Source organism: Eleutherodactylus coqui, chromosome 2 (assembly GCF_035609145.1).
Source record: "Eleutherodactylus coqui strain aEleCoq1 chromosome 2, aEleCoq1.hap1, whole genome shotgun sequence".
In the NCBI taxonomy this organism is placed as follows: Eukaryota; Metazoa; Chordata; class Amphibia; order Anura; family Eleutherodactylidae; genus Eleutherodactylus; species Eleutherodactylus coqui.
In genome coordinates, this window is record NC_089838.1 from 197,551,962 (window position 1) to 197,572,469 (window position 20,508).

The window sequence follows — 20,508 nt, forward strand, 5'->3', positions numbered from 1 at the left end:
CAAGACAGCCTCCTCAGGCCTATTATCCAGGGTTTCTGGTGAGAGGTGGAGAAACATATCACACACAGTTTCCTATCTCTTCTGTGTTCTGAGTCAGTAGAATTGATTGGAGCTTCGTGTCACACAGGGGTGCTCTACAACTTCCCACATGTTCTTGTACCTTGCTCAGGCACCTCCCAGCAGATGTTTAGGGTATGCTGTTGTTTTTGGCTAGAATAACAGTTATTTATTAGAGATGAGCGAGCGTACTCGGATAAGCACTACTCGCTCGAGTAATGTGCTTTATCCGAGTATCGCTGTGCTCGGGTCTAAAGATTCGGGTGCCGCTGCGGCTGACAGGTGAGTCGCAGCGGGGAGCAGGGGAGAGCGGGCGGGAGAGAAGGAGAGAAAGATCTTACCTCCGTTCCTCCCCGCTCTCCCCTGCAGCTCCCCGCTCCGTGCCGGCACCCGAATCTTTAGACCCGAGCACAGCGATACTCGGATAAAGCCAATTACTCGAGCGAGTAGTGCTTATCCGAGTACGCTCGCTCATCTCTATTATTTATATTAGAAAGGTTTTTCAGCAACATAAAGATACAAAAAGTATTGCAACACGTGGAAATTATAAACACTCCTTGTAAAAAAAATAAATAAAATCAAGCCTTGCAAACTTGCATGGAGGCTCTAATACCCTGTTGTACTGCCTCTAGCTTGGATACAAGATGTGATACAGGTGGGCATGGAGGCTCTAGTACCCTGATGTACCACCTCTAGCTTGGATACAAGATGTGATACGGGTGGGCATGGATGCTTTAGTACCCTCTTGAGCTGCCTCTAGCTTGGATACAAGATGTGATACAGATGGGCATGGAGGCTCTAGTACCCTGTTGGTCCGCCTCTAGCTTGGATACAAGATGTAATACAGATGGGCATGGAGGCTCTAGTGCCCGGTTGGGCCGCCTCTAGCTTGGATGCAAGATGTGATACAGGCGGGGATGGAGGTTCTAGTACAGTTGGGCCCCCTTTAGCTTGGATACAAGATGTGATACGGGCCGGCATAGAGGCTCTAGTACCCTGTTGTACCGCCTCTCGCTTGGATGCAAGATGTAATACAGATGGGCATGGAGGCTCTAATACCCTGTTGGTCTGCCTCTAGCTTGGGTACAAGATGTAATACGGCCAGACATGGAGGCATACAGGTTCTGTTTGATATCCTGTGGCATATCGCTCCACATTTGCTGTAACTGAGCCTCTAGATCATGCAAACTTGTAGGCTGTCAAAGTTGGTGTCCCAGACAGCCCCATGCATGTTCTATTGGTGATAAATCTGGTGACCGGGTAGCAATGGAAGTGTGACAATATTTTGCAGACATTCCAGTGACACCCTTGTGTGTGCGGCCGATCATTATCCTGCTGGGAAATGCCTCTTGGAAGCTGCCATGAGAGTAACACTTGTGGCTGCAGGATGTCCTGAACATATCTCTGAGCTGTCATTGTCCCTCTTACCACTACTAGGGGTGACCAACTGGCATTACGGCAGTGTTCCGCTCCGCAGCAAAGGCAGAATTGATGAGCTCACCCCTGGGTCCCTAAACTAAACCTGGATTCATCACTGAAGACAATCCGGTTCTACTCCATAGCAGTCCAGTTTCCTTTTTCACAACACAACTGCAAATGGAGGCAACGGTGGGTGGGTGTCAAAGTCAGTAGATGTAATAGGGACCAGGACACTAAATGTCCTTCAGCCAAGTGCCTGGAAATGCTTCTGACAGACACAGGGGTGTAATGATGGTGCCACCTGGCTCTGGATGGTGAACAACAAAACTGTTGGAGCTGCTCGTCTGACGATTAGACGGGCCCCTCTACTGGTGGTATGACGAGGGCACCCTGGGCCTGGTTTCCTTGTGTGCATGACCTCACCCGTCCACTGGTCCCAACACCTCCTAACAGTCTGGCCAGAACGGCCCAGGAGGCGGTAATTCATTGAAACGTCCATCCAGCTTCTCACGTTCCAATAATGCGCCCCCTCTCTAACTCTGGTAACTGCTTTAAATGTCTTCTCTGCATTGTAGAGGCATCTGACGGCCAACAAGCTCTACACAAGTGGAAACAAAGGTCCACTACACACAAGGAGTCTGAGGTTTCAAGGGGGAAAATACTTTTATGGCCTCAGGTGGTAAGACCGGTCACCTAATCGCACCACAACTATCAGTTACATATCTGCCTGAGATGTAACTGCATGCCAAGTTTTTGAAGCAAAACTACAACTTCAAGGGCTGATTTTTTTTTTTTTTTTTGTTAGAGTGTATAACTTTTACACCATTGCCCCCATGGTCCTGTAGCAAGTCAGTACCAGTTAGATCTCAAGACCCTCTAAACTTACAGCAGTAGATCTCCACTTTGCTAATTTTGCCCACCACTGCATTAGATAGGTTGATAATTGAACAGCAATTTAATGAATGACCTTCTAGTGGATGATTATTACACTGATGTAGTCATACACACTTTAGTCCATATTGGCTATTAAAACTGGCCAGACGTACAAGTGGCTACAGGCGAAGGACAAACAATCTTTCGCTGTGGAAAATTTTTCATAAAGCAATGGATGGTTCAATTACCAATTGCCCCGTATCCAGTACTAGAGGCCATTGGATGAACATTTTAAACACAACTAACGTCTTTCATTCTGTCATTGGTCAGCTAATACTATCATTATATGTTCCCTGATGGATGATCTTTTTGGCTGAATTTGCCAGTTTTGATCACATTTAGTATGTATGACACTTAAGGCCGTCCGTCTGGCTTCTATGTTACAGAGCCATATTGCCTTGGTGCTTTGCAGTACAGGCCCCGACAGACTCCACACGTATGGAGATATTCTCATGTGGAAGTAATTCTTCTTCCTTTCTAGATCTACAGAATTCAATGCACCATCCCCTCAATTTTATTTTTTTGGGTTAGAGGTTGGAAAAAAAAAACCCTTCTGTATGCATACAAATGAAATAAGAGGTATACAGAGGTACAGTAGAGGGCTCATGCAACTTTATGGATGCCTTATTAGTGTTCTGTATGAAACGGAGTTGCGATACTGTACAATCTTGTGCATAAGCCTTTACAGAGTCAGTTTCAGATAAACAGCAATACTCTACCTGCAGTTACGTCATGGAGGTTCATGGTTTGTATGGAGTGTGATCGGGCTCAATCCTGCTCCAAACAATATGGGTGTCAGCTGTCTTTGGTAGCTGATACCCACTCACACTAGGCACTCGCGCTGATCACTGCCATTAGCCCCTTAAATGCCGCTATTCAGCTGCCATGGCACCCACGGGCCTTCTGAAGGCTCCTAAGGCTGCCAGTACAGATTGCCTATGAAGCCATGCCTGTGGCATAGTGCAGCGGTTTCAGGCACTAGGTTGGAGCCTCAGGTGTAATAGCCACAGGTCTGCAGAGAAGTCGGGGAAGAGTCAGGAGTCAGCAACGGGGAGTCTCAGTTTGCAGTACAGATAGAGGAGGTGGGTAGTGTAGTCAGAAGGGAAGCCAGAAGTCAGAAACATGAGGTCTTAGTTCGCAGTACAGATGGAGGAGGCGGGGGGGTTGCATAGTCAGAAGGGAAGCCAGGGGTTGGTATCAGAAGATCGCAGTTGAATAGCAGGCAGGCAGAGCTTGATCACGGCTTGAAGCGCAATAATCACGCACTAGATCTAATGCAGGGTCAGTCTTTTATGGAAAGTCCCAGTTAGTGACAAGGTGGGGCCAGGACAGGGATTTTTTTTCTTTATTTCTTCTCACAACATTGCATGAGTGAAAATATCTCAAATGTGAAGGAAACCATTGAAAATCACTGGTTTCATAATTATGTGATTTCACTCACTCTCGCATTGTACAAAAATCATAAGATTTTATCAGCAGTGTGAAGGCGCCCTAAGGAGTTAATTTTTATTTAGAAAGCACCAAGATTTTCCCTAGCATTGTACAATAAATTACAGGGTAGAGTGACATACAATTACTGTAAAGTACAGTGCCACAATGAGAGAAGGCTCTGCTCACAAGCTTGCAATCTGCAAGGAATGGGGAGAAATAATAGGAGCCATGGTATTTGCTGTATACATGCCTAATCCTATGCCTCATCGTGTATGCATACACTGATCAGTCATAGCTTCAATACCCCCTGCCCAATATTATTCAGGTCCTCTTTGTGCTGACCCACTGAGGCATGGACTATACCGGATCTCTGTGGTATGTGACACAGACCTTGGCAGAGATCCTTTAAGCCCTATGTGGGGTGGGGCCTCCATGGAGTGAACTTGTTCTTCCAGCACATCCCATAGGAGCTCAATTGGACTGAGATTTGAGGAATGTGGAGGCCTAGTGAACACCTTGATCTTTGTCATGTTCCTCAAAACATTCCTGAGCAACCTTTACATGTGACAGGTCACATTATCCTCCTGAAAAGGCTAATGCTGTTAGAGAGTACCATTACAATGGATGGCTGTACTTGGTGTGCAACAATGGCACTTGTCAAAGTAACATGAATGCCAGGACCCAAGATTGCCCAGAGCATTACACTGCCACCTCTGGCTGGTCTCCTTCCCATAGTGCGTTCCAGTACCATATCTTCCCAGGCAAATTATGCACATCCACATGATGTAAAAGTGTGATTTATCAGACCAGGCCACCTTCTTTCATTGCTCTATGGACTGGACCGGCTAGTCTTTGTCACCTATGTCAATCATTGAGCCATGGACACCCAGGACCTTGTTCACTAGTCCCTTCCTTGATCTTCTTTCAGTAGATCATAACCACTGTATGCAAGGAACACCGCACAGGCAACATTCCTACATATTTAAGACCTGAATAAAATTCCATATTTACTATCCCCATAAGATGTAAGTTTATCACATTTTGATCAAAATATGTGAGCCCATCATCCACATTCAGGCGACCTTTATTCACATGGGGACCTACTCCTACAGATTTGGTGCTCGTTGGGTCTAAGTCTCCAGGTTTCAACTAACGCAGGATCCAGGCTATATACTTTAACTAAAAGGCTTAAGACAGATGGGCTTAGGCCCAAGAGGGGAACCTACTCTGACACACTCACATCTGACCAGAAGGAGTGTTCAGTAAATGGCTAACGTATTTGCTCAGCCTTAATTGTGTCTGTACAGTACGGTAACATTTGTCGTGATGAAGGGCTTTTCTTTTTACATTTTTTTTTCTTAACCAAATAATTCCACCGTTTTGCACATGACAGCTACTGGGTCTTGTGGCTTCAAATCACGGATGTGCAGTTTCATTTCCTTCAGTCAGTATAGAATTTCTATAAATATGTTGGTAAAGTCCCTTTTTTTTTTACTGGTGTGTAGGTTTTGAATACGACATGGTGTCTAGTAAATTTATTATCAGCAAGAAGCTTCTACACTGGCCTCGAGCTGTTCTGTACTGCAGAATCATGTTAGAAGGGCTGTTAATTTGCGTAGAAACTATCAAGCTGTATTACTACAGTATTAGTTCTCTTCTAACAACAATGTATTGTGACCAAGTGGGGGCCTTTAGGATTGCATTCACAAAAGGTTTTTAAAAGGTATATGTGATTGAAAAATACCAGCATTCGAGGTGGAAACCAACAATGGGCACATTTTTACTTATTAGTAGCAAATTGCAGAATAGTTTAAAAGTGTACCAATGGTGCCCAATATACGACCCACTGAATTAGAGGTTGAAAGGTTCACATAAATGCACAGGTCGTCTCATCCTCATCGAGTGGTTTCGCTACCGTGTTACATTGCTCTGTGTCTATCTGCGCCATTATGAGCCCCGTGTGAGCAAGAGCATTAAGGCAGCAGAAATGCAGTCCCAAGCTCTCACTCACGACCTGAAGGTTGCGAGTTCAATCCCCGTGTGGTTCAGGTAGCCTTCCATCCTTCCAAGGTTGTTAAAATGAGTACTGGGTGATAAAAATGACTGGGGAGGTCATGGCAAACCACCCCCCAAAAACAGTCTGCCAAGAAAACATCACCCTAGGAGTCAGAGTCAGTCATGACCCGATGCTTGCACCAGGGGACTTTACCTAACTGATTACACATCATTATGACACACTCTTACATCACATCCAGTATATTACACTGTCATCATTACACCTTTATACATAATGTTATAAACATCCCATATACCATTAAAATCACATATGATAGGATGTTTGTAACCCTTGCAAAACCTCGCTCAACTATTAACTACCCTTTACATTTTTTTTTTCATATTTGTCAAAACACCAGAATTTCTTTCAGATTATATGGGTTGTCACTATTTGGGGAATAGACAAGTATTTTTCTGTTTCATGCCTTTTTTAATTTAAAAACTCTATTTGTTGCATGCGTATATATTTTTAACATCGCATCTAATTGGTGTCACTGTGGCTGAACTGTATCAAAAAATGGCAAAAATCCAAACCTGCTTGATTATTAAACACATGTAAATTTGCTAGCTATATTTCAATATAAGTTGCACATAACTGCAGTTCTGTTGTGACATCGCACCTCTAAAATGGCACACAAATAATGCAGACTTCTGTTGGCATTGAGACTTGATGTTCTGCTACCAAAGTAGGCATATAGCTCTAGTCTTAAAAATTGTCAACCCTGGCCATAAGCTTCCAAATAGCCCTTTCTTCCTTGATCGCTGTTGATAGCAAAATCAGAAATGTGAAACCGCAGAGAACCTTCCTAGTTCCCCTCTGCGGGTGTTCACACTGGCACAACTGCCATGCACCCATAGTATCCATTAGTATATTGCTTGCACGGACTATAAACTCCCAGAATCATACAGTGGCTTACCTTTCTGAGAACAAAAGGATTGGGCTGGTTGGAGTTCAACTGTCATCAGGGGAGAGTTGGGAGACCCCCATATACACTAGTCTGTTGATCCCACCATCCTGTGTATGTGGCCTTAATTGTACAGGTTTCTTAGAAGGGAATATTTGCCCAATGATCACTATTCTCTGCCCAGTTCTAGTAACCTACAGATAAGATGATTTACTTCTGATAGCTAGTGGTGGTTGCAGGTCTCCAGAATATTCTCATTTAACTATGAATGTGAAAAAGGAAGCCCACATCTATAAAGTTGTAAATTCTATAAAAATAGTATGAAACTAATTAGCGCAGAGTTTGATTCATTTACTGTATATCACAAAAAAAAAAAAAGGGTACTTTTTAAAAACAGATTCAATGGCTAAATGAATGACTGGAGTTTGAGCCTGTATTCTGCTACTTTTCAGGGCACAATATGATGATGTGGCTATTCTACACCATTTGCGTCCTGATATCATAACAACCCATTGTGTGGCACGCAGACATGAATACGCATCCTCGACGAATTCGTCTTAAGCCATGGTTGGTGGCACAGGTAGATAGTGGAAAATACGCAGGGTTACATTGGGAAGATCAAGATCACAAGCTGTTCCGTATCCCTTGGCGTCATGCAACTCGCCATATACCAACACAAGATGATGAAAACACCATATTTAAGGTGGGTGCAGCGCTGGCAGATTAAATGGCTATCATTAGAAGAACCAGATATAACTGCAACATTCACAGATTTTGTGTAGCAATATTATATTACTGGCTTTGTCCTTTACAGTCTAGTTACAGCATGAAGATTAGTTCTCCTCCTTCATGGAACATACAGAACTTAGAGGTAGTACAATGGATGTTACCACATTTTGTATGGCATGAGACTCCTTCAGTCTTATGTATAGAACATTACCAAATTATAGTTTATCTCTTGGAAATGTAAATGGGGCAGAACATTTTCATAGCACATTGACAACGTGTACTGGGATCCAAAAAATAAACAAAAACTCATTATCAGCCACATATCTTCGGTGGGGATAGTTTATATAGTGTTTGCTGTGGTTTTCTGTCCCAGGGTTCTGTCTGAATCCTAGAAAAAGGAATTCAAATGGAACCCTGGGCAGAACCATACACTTTTATTAGTCTAGAGACAACTTTGACCTTTTGACCAAGTTTTTGTTTCCAGCATTTTTGTCCAGACAGAATAGTTGACTGTGCCATTCTGTCTGGTAAAAATGCCAAAAAGGAACTAAAATCTGGTCAAACAAACCAAGCTTGTGTCTTTGGTTTCCATCTGATTATTGAAAGCCTATGGTTACATCTAAATGCCCTTTTTAGAACCCTGGGACAGAAAGCCACAGCAGAAACAAAACCTCTGTGTGAACCTACCCAAAGGAAATATGGAAGTTGTAGAACTGCTGAAAGTTGTTTATGACTTTCTTACTTGATGATCTTCATTCTTGATGTTTCTCACTGCTTAAAGGCTTGGGCCATGGAAACTGGGAAATATCAAGAGGGAAAAGATGAGCCTGACCCTGCCAAATGGAAAGCAAATTTGCGCTGTGCTTTGAACAAAAGCAGAGAGTTCAAACTTCTGTATGATGGCACCAAAGAAACTCCTATGCAGCCGTTCAAGATCTACCAGTTGTGTGATCTCCCAGGACAAAATGAAGGTATGGGTCAAATCATTCTGAGTTTGGAAGCTCAGTAAGATGAATGAGTTGTTCCACCCTATACACTATACTACATTGCTCCTGCTGCGCTTAATTCTTTTGTGTGGCCATACTCTTTACTGTTTTATAACTACTCCTATAATATTGACTTTGCAGAGCCGTTGGTGGATGACAATGGATGTGATGAAGATGAAGAGGTAACATCCTTTACTTAGAAGTTCTATAACATTCATAAATTACACTGTTGCCCAGCCTGAATTAGTGACAGGTACCTTGATTCAGTTAAACGGTTTTACTCAAAAATACTGAAGTATTTGAAAAAAAATAGTTCTAATAAGTGGTAGAGTCAAGGAAAGAGGTCTGCTGGGTGACTTCCCTCCAGCTTCACCCTGGCCATATCAGCTAACTTTATATGTCTCTTCCTGTACTCAAGTAAGGAAAGGCCTGTCAGTCAAGCAGAACTGGGATGGAAGAAGCTATTAAAGCTGGTCAACGGCCAATTCTTGCCAAGCTTGGCTGTCATTGAAGTCCATCGGAGCACCTCAAACAGCGCTTATAGAGCAGAGCTAGGCAGATTCCCTTACAACCCAAAAGAGGGTGCTATCATTGAGGGCCCACCTACAAAGTAGCAGTCCAAGCTCCTACCCTCACAAAGCCTTGCTACATCAAAAGGGCCACAAACAAACCAGACACCCCAGAACAATACACCCATAACCAGCACCCCCAACCCAGTAACTAGCTCCGCCTCACAAAAGCCAAAAACAACAAGAGGCAAGAGAAGTATATTAGTAACTGCCTGAATAAATAAGAACATTCCAGAAACCAGGGGCAGATATGCCCCCTAGACTAGTCCCCCAGAGAAAGCCTAGGGCCGCTGGGTGGAACAACTTTCTCTGTTTAGAGCTGTCACTATCACTAAGACAGTGCCCGAGCGCTGCACAGCTCTCCACCCAGCGCTTCAGAGTGCAGTGAGGATACGGAAATGGGAGTGGAGGAAGTATAGACCCACTGAAGCGCTGGGCCGGAAAATTGGGGTGAGGTTTGCGTGTAGCATTTAGGCACTGTGTCAGTGATACAGTGGCAAATTGTAATAGAAGAAACACCCCAGCAGCCCTAAACAGGAGAAAATTGCTCCACCTTGCAATCCTGTAATGTCATACAGAAAGGCAAGTTACACCCATTCTTTGAGTTTTAGGGTCGGTGGCTGTGGGGAAGGGAGGAGGTACCTAGGGTTCCCAATGGGTATGTTGAAATAGTAGACATAGTAACTTAGTGATGGGGCCACAGACAGGACTTAATTACTTTGTGTCTGGGGGAGAGGCAGGGGGGTGGCACAAAAGGTGCACAATTATTTGGTGGGGGACCATATAGGGGTAAAATTACTTTCATGGGGAGCACAGAACCTACCCTACAAGTCTATTGGAGAGCGTGCACACGACCTTCTGGGGAAAAAAATCAGCTTTAGATGCGATGCGTGGCTTTCAACGACAGACACCGCAGGAACGAGTGAGCTGGTGAGTATATAAAAAAAACAAAAAAGCATCAACCGGCTCCCTGTTACCTTGACAAAAAGCACCATAACTTAGTTTATGGTGTTGTAAGTAGGTGCCAAGTTCCCTTTAAGAGAACAGTTTAGGGGCATTTGTTGTTCTGGGGGCATAGCGTGGGTCCTATTTTTTCATAGGGCACTAGATGTGACACTTATTTTCAAGGACAGAGTGTAGAGATAAGCTGCAAAATCAAGAAGAAAAAGACATCTGGACTCTAAACTCTGCAGAGACAAGATGTGACTGAGAGAAGCCATCATGGCTGATGAAGAAGAAGGACTCTGCTCAGAAAAGATGTTACCTATGAGTCCCTTCAGTATAAATGTCTATTCTCCCTGTGTCTGATCAAGGCTTTAGGCACCAGTATGCCCAGTGATGGCTTGCTACATTTTTGTTTGCAAAAGAACAATTCCCAACATACCCTTACTATAGTTAAGGACACACTGGTAGGCTACCTGTCCACGGGTATTGTGGTATCCCGCGGGAGCCGGCAGACAGATCTCCGCTATCAGCCTATCTGACAGATAGGCTGACCGCAGAGAATCATGGCAATTAGCAGCATGCTGCGATTTGCTGCCCACAAGCGGAGGGAGAATTGCTATGATTCTCCGCTTGTGGACAGGGGGGCTGCTCTTGCCATAGCAACACTATGGAAAGTGTGCATTGCATTCCCCGCGGCCGGATTATCGCCGCAGGGAACGCAATTCAATAACGCCCGTGGACAAGCAGCCGTAGTTGTAGTTTCACACATTAGAAACTTATATGCCAGCGGTTTACCCGACTTTGCAATTGTTCTCTGTAGTGTGCATGGTTCTGTGGCTGTATTTATGTTATGAGCTTGGTTCTGTGGCTGTATTTATGCCCTGAGCTTATTTTTGGTGCTGAATTTATGTTATGGAAGGAGAAGATAAACAGGTTATAGAAGGAGCTGCTGCTCATGGGCTAGAGCTAAAATTTGCCAGCCAGCCGCTGATAATATACCAAGATCTACAGAGGAAGTACAAACTGGCCCCATCTGGAAATGCTACCAAACACCAGAGAGCGGCATATCTTGAGCTGGTATATACTGAGCGCCCACAACCTGCCTATCAAATCTGGTTGGCACAGGCAGAACTACACGTTCAGTGGAAGCATGCTGTGCCAATAGTGCAACCAGGATGGTGTAGAGGATGAGGCCCATATTCTGCTGCAATACCCCAAATACTCAGCGGTGAGGGACACTGATCTCTTCTTGGGCGTCAGCTCCATGCAGGATGGAGAGAACCGCTACATCCTTCTGGGGAAAGAGGAAGACACAGCAGTACAATATGTTAGTGTCTACCATGGTATGCCATGGGCTTATATACCCTTTATATGTCCCTATCTCACAGATGCTCGGCGCTGATCCCTCACTCCTATCCTTCAATCATTGCCTGCTAATACAGCTTGAACTTGAGTTAGAAGTAGAGACAAGTGATGACAGGGAAGTAAGCTAGAACATGATACCTGAGCTCTATCCATGGCATCCGTCTCTAGCTACAGACATCCAGAAGTGCAAGTGGTGAAGAATGAATTCTCTACACCCCGCCGAAACAGAACTAATGTCTACATGTACAGCGCCATTGTCTGAGGCAGGCCGCAACGAAGGTGATCTTACAATGCAGTGAGAGCTGAGTGTCAGGATCAGTTTCCACCTTCTAATAGAACTATTACAGTAGTCAAATCTACTCATGAATGGAATCCATTTACGAAGGATCAGCATTGTGCAGGGCGTTTGGTCATGAAGAAAGGATCCATAACTAATGAGAATCGGCGCTACAAAATTCTGGCCTGGGAGGTCCCGCATCATCCTGTAGTTCGGTGCCGGACTCTCATGACAGATGCACATACATGTCAAATTAAAGAAATGTTATTGTACTCTGCACAAGGAATTTTTTCTGAATATTGGGTCTATAATAATCCAATTGTTGTATCAGAATTAATGTGACTAAAGTTACAGCTGATATTTGTTACACATTTTTTAATACAGTAAACCTGTTAAAAAAGTTAGCAATACTTTCAACTTTTGCAAAGTATGCCATTATCACTATACATAATAAATGTATAGTCTGAGCCGTGTACATTAATAATGTGTATTCTTCCTACATTTTCAGATTGACCACATATTCCCAATGCTGGATATTAGTGGTAAGTCCACAAATGCATAGAAATTACTGAGTGATACTTTTGTAAATGTATTTTCCCATATTTCTCCCCCGTATATGCAGGGCATTGGAATATCGGCTTTTCTAATTATAAAGCTGTGTAGTCTACCACATCTCTACGGGACCTACTCTGTTTTCCTCCTAAATATCATTATCCTAGAAAACAATACAAGATTTGATTGATTTACAGATTTCTAACGCTACTCCTTCAACTTTGTCATTCTTACCATTGCATTTTTTCATTGTTTTCCTGCCATTTAAAAGCAGAATCTGCTTGTTCTCATGTTGCCATTTTGTTTTACAGATCCGCTGCCGCCCTACATCTGGCCGAAGCCCGAGCCCACTTACCCCTCCTGTGGAAACCTCTTACAGCCTAACTTGAACGCAACCGATACTGCTATAGAATCTCCTGGCGGGTTCCCCGGTGTGGAATTATCTCCACAACCAGCAGTTCTTCCTCTTTCAGATCTAGTTCCTGCAGGCAGTTTGGTGCCAGCTCAAGAACCGGCACTTCCTATACAAGGGGTGATGACTGCCCCTGTTGAACAAGGCATTCCCGAGTTGCTTATTAGTCCCCAAATGCTGCCATGTGAGTAGAAATATGCACCCACGGTACAAGTAACACGATTGTTGAACCATTTTCAGCAATAAATCTTAATAAAAATGGAAAAGAAAATCCTGTGATAACACCTCACCTTTACGGCCTGGTATGGGAATGACCCTGTTACCATGACATAAATGTAGGTCATACTAATGCTGCTGGCACAAAAGTTGAACCTGTGCCATCCGTAGTGGGCTTGGTTGTAATATACAGCTAGGTTCCTACTGCATCAGTGATCCCATCCTTGTAACCCCTTAGATGCAACAGTCAACAGCAATCACAGCATCTAAGGAGTGATTGATGGGGCTCCTTCTGTAAGTCTATCACCCCCCTTTCCAGTGAAATGGAAGGGTGCTGATAGACTTCTGTTTGCTTTAGCAACCTAACGATGGCCTCTGGGTAGAAATGGTTGAAAGCCTAAGATTGCTTTCACATGTGAATCTGCCATGGAAATCTGTAACAAAATTCGCATGTGTAATGGGCAAAGTAGTACAGTGTATTTGTGCAGGCGATCAAAGGATCACCATGTTAACCCTTTCCCGCCACAAGACATAAATTTACATTGTGGCTGGCAAGGAGTTCCCAAAAATGGACGTAAACTTACGTCCTTTGGATGGCACAGGCTCAGAAGCTGAGCACACACAATCTACATCAGGACCTGGCTGTGGCTGACAGGATCCCTCGTGCTGCAACTGCAGGGATCGGTGAGGAGATGATCCCTGCTATTAACCCCTTCCACGCAATTACCGTTGATCGTGGTATGTAATTGCAGAGGGCTGATGGATTGCCGTAGCAACCGGGCACCTGATAATGGCCTATGATCGCTATGAACAGCGAAAATACAGTTCAATACATAAGTACAGCAATATATTATCATAGGATCGCAGATTCGAGTCCCTACAGAGACAAATCTATAATGTAAAGAAAAAAGCCTTTTGCGCACTTTCGCCTCTGTTTTAAAAAAAAAAAAAATGTAAAAACCCACGTTTAGTATAGTCACATTTATAACGACCCATACCATAAATTAAACACACTTTTTATCCTACACAAAATAAGACTGATCCAAAATGCGTTTTGCCTTCAAAAAAGGTAATAAAAGTGATCAAAAAAGCCATATGTACCCCAAAATGGTACCAATAAAAACTACAGCTCTTCACACAAAAGACAAGCCTTCACAGAGTTCCGTCCATGGAAAAATAAAATCATGGGGCTTTGAATGCAGCAATGCAAAAAGAAAAACAAAAAACGGGGGTTATTTATGCACAAGTGGAAAAACCAAAAAAAATTATATAATTTTGGCATTGTTGTAATCCTACCAACCAGCAGAAAAATGTATATGTCATTTATGCTGCATGATTAATGCTGTAGAAAAAAAAAATGGCAGAATTGGTGTTCTTTTTTTCCTCCCTGGGCTCCCAAAAAAATGTAATAGAAGTTATACATTATATGTAACCAAAAAATGGTTACAATAAAAACTACCGCTCATGTGGGCATGTCAATGTTAAAATGAAATAATGCCTTTTGAAAAGAGTTGAAAATCACCCCCAAAATTGTCATGTCCTTTGGACCAAAAGAGGCCGTGTCATTAAGAGGTTTTCAAGCTTTAACCCTTTGCAATCCAATTTTGGATTCAGGGTTTCCTATGGGGCTTTCTCTTTCTGTTATACAATGGCACCATCTGCTGGCTAGAGCCAGTACTGCAGTATTGGACATGCTGGAGAGGCCCCGACAACAGAGCGGCCAGTAATATACAGTAAGAATACCCTGCTGGTTGTCTTCCAACATCGGAGCTGTGCAGCCTTCAATCAGAATGTCTTCAGATGTCAGACAGTGGATTGGAAAGGGTTAAACTACTGATGACCTATCCTCAGGTTCACCTGGTACCCACATTGATCAGCTGTTGACGAGGGATGGCTTCTCAGTGCACCAAACTGATGTGTGCCGGAAGCACATAGCTCGTACACTGTGCTGGATGGCTATTGAAGGCACAGTTTGCATTTATTGAAATTGAGTATACAAATTTGGACTGTTGATCTCATCATCAAACTATAAAAAAAGCAGCTTGTCACATCCTACAGGTGAGATGTAGTATGACACCCTTAGGGCTCCTTCACACTGGTGAGACCGATATTGTCCTCGCCATCCATGTGAAAGCCCCAGGAATTGTGAGGTGTTTTAATGTGAAAACAGCCTCTCATCACTTCGGGGATGAAGAGATCCTCCGATGCAGCTGTCACAGCCGCGGCAGAGGATCGCAGAGTTCTCCCATTGCTTTCAATAGGGCTGTGATGTGAGAACATGCTGCAATTTGGTTCCCGCATAGCATCGTGGTGCCATGCATGAAAACATAGCTAATATGTGTATGACCCCATTCAAAAGAATGGGGTTCATATTTGTGTGTCTCGCAACACACAAATCTAACGCGATTTTCACGCCCACGTGAAGCCGGCATTACTGAAGGCCACACGCATGTGTGGTGTAGACACATGGGCATTAATAGTCAATTAGGAGAATCATGAAGAAATAACAGCACTTTGCATTGTAACTTCTTAGTAGTGTGGATCATGAGGATGTTAAGTGAAGCCCCCTTCTTACCCTACTTTCTCATTCCAGTGACTGACTTGGAAATAAAGTTCCTGTATCGAGGGAAGCAAGCCGGAGCGTTGACTGTCAGCAATCCTCATGGTTGCCGCCTTTTTTACAGTAACCTTGAGCCAACACCAGAGCAAGTGGAATTGTTTGGTCCGACTACATTGGAACAAGTTCGATTTCCTGGAACAGAAGAAATTAGTAATGAGAAACAGAAATTCTACACTAACCATCTCTTGGATGTTATGGACCGAGGACTTATCCTTACTCTGCAAGGACAAGATATCTATGCCATCCGTTTGTGCCAGTGCAAGGTCTTCTGGTCTGGACCATGTGCAAACAACCTAGGTGGACCCAACCCCATAGAAAGAGAGAAGAGAATCAAAGTATTCAGTCTAGAGGCCTTTTTAAATGGTGAGAGCGGCTTCAGTTCGGAAGTTGGAAAGTATATTAATGCAAACTGCAAATTAGGGTTACAAGCTGAAGAGCCTCACAATAAGAAACAGCTTGTCTCTGGTCTCAGCAAATCAGTATCTTGCATTATAGATAGCGGGTACCGTATAGATGGCACTATACAAAGTGGCAGCAAATAATGATCCTCCACTAGGCACTGCATTGAGTGAGACCTGACACTACATATCAATGGAGGGCATCGCCAAGGAGGTTGTGTGTGGTCATACAATGACATATGCGAGGTGTATGCTGAGAAATCTTCGGCAAACACAACGTGAATGCATCTTTATACACAAATACATACGTTGAACTTTACAAAAATATTCGTTCTTTCTCATACCTCTCATCTATATAATATATCTCTATATAGAACCAAAGGCGTAAAATAGTCACCATAACATTTGTAAAAGAACTCTACATCAATCAACTGGGCTCATGAAGTAAACCACGAAAACATCACCAAATGCCCCTCTAGCCTCAGTTAACTCCATTTATGAGGTTTACCTCTGATCAGACCCATTTCAGAGTTCAACATTCACACAAACTGTTGGTCCGTAGGTGTGAATACAGCCTAAGGAAGAAATGGTGCAGAAGTGGGATTCATGGAAGCCATATTTGCGAAAAATCATCAAGAATTCAACCATGTCCCAGAAGTGTCTTAAATAACTTTCTAGGTGGCCTAGTTCAGATTGTGACATCAGTGAGGATGACTGATGGCAAATTATAGGAAGTGATTACTGCTAAAGCTGGAACAACAAAGGTGTGCCCTTTTCTACTGAATCTATTATCCCTGGATTGAGGGAAGCTGAACTACAAATGATTGTTTACTTATCATTTGCTGGCATAAAAATCAAATGACAATCAGCCAAGGTAAACAGGCAGTCCTTCATCTATGAACTGCCTGTTTACTGTGAATGGAGTCGGACGCCTGGACGCAATCTCTGGCCCCATCCACTGAGCAATCATAGCCCCTATGTGAAAGCTCAGGAACGATAAAGCATTGGGACAACTGTCGGGTGCTTAAGCGACTGCCAGTTGTCCCATGTAAAAGGACCCTTAGGATGTGTTTGTACACCACCGATTTGCTGCAGATTTCACCCTTTTCAATTGCATTCAGATTGAGGGGTGAAATCTGCTGCAGATCTGCACAAAAGTCTACAGAAAATCAGCGCCATGTCCATGTGAATGCACCATTAACCCTTTGCAATCCAATTTTGGATTCAGGGTTTTCTAGGGGGCTCTCTCTTTCTGCCATTATATAATGGCGCCATCTGCTGGCTAGAGCCAATACTGCGGTATGTGACATGCTGGAGAGGCCCCTGACAACAGAGCGGCCAGTAATCTACAGTAAGAATACCCTGCCGGATGTTAATGTTTCTTTGTATATTAGTAAACTGCATTATATGGAACACTCCATTGTAACATCTGTTTGTGAGAGTCAAGGTGCAAGAACGTTTAATTCCAGAAGTGAAGCCTTCTTTTTGCGGACGTAGAAGAATAAAGGTAATGAGTGACTGTTTTCGTCTTCCTGTCCACAGAGCTCATTGCATGCCAGAAAGAACAGACCAATGTACTGCCTCCTTACGAGATATTTTTCTGCTTTGGGGAGGAATGGCCAGATCGAAAACCCAAAGAAAAAAAGCTCATCACTGTACAGGTACTGACCATGCATGGTGGCATAATAAAATCTATTTCTTCACTTCATTAGAATAAAGGGATACTCCCATGTCAGACAGCAATCGGCTGATTTTTATGAGAAATTCAGCCAGCTCAACCTTCCCCTTTGCAGCAAAAAGTAGTATTTATTGCTTGCCAGCCATATAGATGAATGGCTGACCATATAATACATATATAATAGCAAAGCAACTCAGTGCCGGCTCATGGGGATCCTCTGCAAAAGCAGTAAAGCCCCATTTACACACAACGACTATCGCTCAAAAGCAATCGTTTGAGTGATAATCGTGTGTAAATGCTACCATCTTTCAGGCCCTATTTACACGGGACGAATGTTGGGTAAACTATGCCCGGCACTCGTCCCCGCATGTACTCGCTCCTGTGATTTCTCTACTCGCTCTCCCTTGCCCCTCTCCATTCACATAACACAGCGGCCGTTTAGTACTGAACGGCTGCTGTTTACACTGAGCGATCGTAGTTCAGGATGTTATGCAGCCTAAACGATGAGCGATGATCCTGAACAATAAGCGTTAAGTGTTAATAGCAGCCGGTAAGTACTGAACAGCCGCTGTGTTAAGTTAATGGAGAGGAGCGAGGGAGAGAAATCTCCTCCAGCTACCATCCCCCCGCTGTCCGCTCTGTCATAAGGCTAGCAATACTCGCTCCTGTGTAATAGCATGGGAGTGAGTATGTGCGGGGGACGAGTATCGGACATCGTTTGCCCAACATTCGTCCCATGTAAATTGGGCTTTACTTTTCAACCGAACAATGATTTTTAGGTGAGCATAATATCCATCATTCAGCTGGAGAGCTGATAGCAGGGACCGCATGATGTGTTCCCCACAGGGAGTGCTGATCACATTGTATTCAGCTTGCAGCCCTGCAGCAGAACAAAGGAACTGTATGCAGAGAACAGACCACCTGTTCTCCACATACTGCTCCAGAGGCCAGTTTACATGGAAATAAAGATAATAACCTGCTAATAGGCATTAGTGCCTATTAGCAGCTTTTGCAAAATGATCGCTCAATCTCTTTTGAACGAATTTTGAGCAATCATCTTTGCGTGTAAATGGGCCCTTAGACCTAACAGGGCATATACATGGGTTGTTCTGCTGAGTCAACACCTTTTTAATGTTGCTTGTTTTGCTTTTTACTCTCGACCTCTTAGGTTATTCCTGTAGCTGCCCGCTTACTATCAGAAATCTTCACAGGAGAATCTTCCTGGTCTGCAGATAGTATAAAACTCCAGATCTCACATCCAGACCTAAAGGATAAGATGGTGGAGCAATTTAAGGAACTTCATCAGCTGTGGCAAAACCAGCAGGCCCAAGCTCTGGGCCCCGCAGTTGTAGGAGCTAGTGTCGGAGTGCATGCAGACTCTGGCCCCTGGCCTATGCATACAGGAAGCATGCAGTAACAAGAGCGCTGGATCAAGAAGAATATGGTTTGTGAAGTTATAATTGGCTTAACCATGGAGAACACTGTTACTGAACCACAATTTGCTTCATCTACCATGGAAGAAGAAAGCACTGAGAGGTTTGTGTGCTCAAGTTATGGAATTACCCTGATGGTAAAAGAGAATCTAGACGTGCTGGCACTGCAGGAAATCTCAGGAATAAGGTCTTCCGTTTATTAGACGGAATGATGGACCTGGAAGACTCATGACTGGTTAAGCAATTCTCAATGTTTATCCATTTATATAACCATGATCCATGTTCACCCTACCGGTGAAATACTGTATTTAAGTAATCTGGTCATAAATTCCACTCAAATTGTAAATAAATGTCTAGAAAATAGAAGGGAATAGAATACATTAAGATATGCTTTCCGTTCTACTACTTAACTCCAAGCTTCTCATCTTCTGCTGAAGACGTCTAATACATCTAAAAGAAAAATATCAAGTTAGTGAATAGGAAGAAGGTGGGAAACGGACCAAGACTGGTGGTTTAAACAAAAATATGAGGTGCAGGCCTTGTCATAAGTTTGACACGACTTTGGCTGTCTGTGCACCAGAAATGGAAATCTATGCCTGCTATGAACAGGTATAGATTTGTGCTACAATTTAGGCCACTTTTGGTGTAAATCATCATGAATCCGAAACACTTGAATGGGGATGAGCTGGAATATGAAGCACAAGCGTTGGTATCCCCATGAACGATGTTCTTTCAGATCACTTGCATTTAAACATTCCTCAGCTCCTATCCATATGGGGTGTGGACAAACACATTCCCACATCTCTTTATAACCATGAAACCCGGACTGCATGGAAGAGTGGCTGCATCTGGATTTAACAGTCACACGTTGGACAAGAGGAAAGAAGTTGTATTTTTCTTTTAAATGAGCGAAGGTCTCCTGCGGCTGTAGACCAAGTGCCAATCTGCATCTATGGATGAAGAGTTGGCGGAAAAGCAGTGGAAGGCTAGTGTCTCAGTCACGAGCAAAAAGCTAAATTTTTGCAGCAAAAAGAATGCTGCATCCAGATGTTAACTTGTAGGCCATTTCATATATTACTTCTGACCTACAGCAATGTGTTTTCTAACTTTTACTGTACTTTGATTTTGGGTCCATGGCGTTTTCCCATAGGCTTCTCTTAGGGGGAGGGGAAGCTTTTTTTTAACAAAAAGGCTTGTTTAAAAATTAAAGAAGCCTAAAGCAGACTTGTACGGTCAAGTTCTGGACTATGAGTCTTCTGTATGTGCACAAAAAATAAAACTGTACAATTGAAAAGCAAGCTCTTGAGATTCATTTCTATCACCCAGTCAATACATAGTTTGCAGTATTTCTAGACCAGTATGGTAGACCCAACATATTCTGGGTTCTTCACATGTAGCCCCACTTTCAAAGGACCAAAAATTATATTTAGTCAGGGCAATGATAGAACTTTTAGTGTCTATGCAAAAGTCAGAGAGCATCCCACTTCCCCCCCAAAAAACAAGTATGAAAAGAGAAAAAAAATCTGTG

At 43.4% G+C, this 20,508-nt stretch overlaps 1 protein-coding gene across 1 annotated transcript in view; it reads left to right on the plus strand.

Annotated features, from left to right (window-relative positions):
- The window catches only part of IRF5 (interferon regulatory factor 5), a 27,725-nt gene extending 7,451 nt beyond the window's left edge, over positions 1-20,274 (plus strand). The window contains exons 2-9 of the mRNA XM_066592183.1: positions 7,253-7,503; positions 8,311-8,500; positions 8,657-8,697; positions 12,180-12,213; positions 12,535-12,819; positions 15,445-15,834; positions 17,412-17,530; positions 18,716-20,274. Coding sequence (XP_066448280.1) covers positions 7,330-7,503; positions 8,311-8,500; positions 8,657-8,697; positions 12,180-12,213; positions 12,535-12,819; positions 15,445-15,834; positions 17,412-17,530; positions 18,716-18,964 — 1,482 coding nt within the window. The 5' untranslated portion in view covers positions 7,253-7,329 and the 3' untranslated portion in view covers positions 18,965-20,274. The remainder of the gene's footprint in view (positions 1-7,252; positions 7,504-8,310; positions 8,501-8,656; positions 8,698-12,179; positions 12,214-12,534; positions 12,820-15,444; positions 15,835-17,411; positions 17,531-18,715) is intronic.
- The last annotated feature ends 234 nt before the right edge of the window (positions 20,275-20,508 follow it).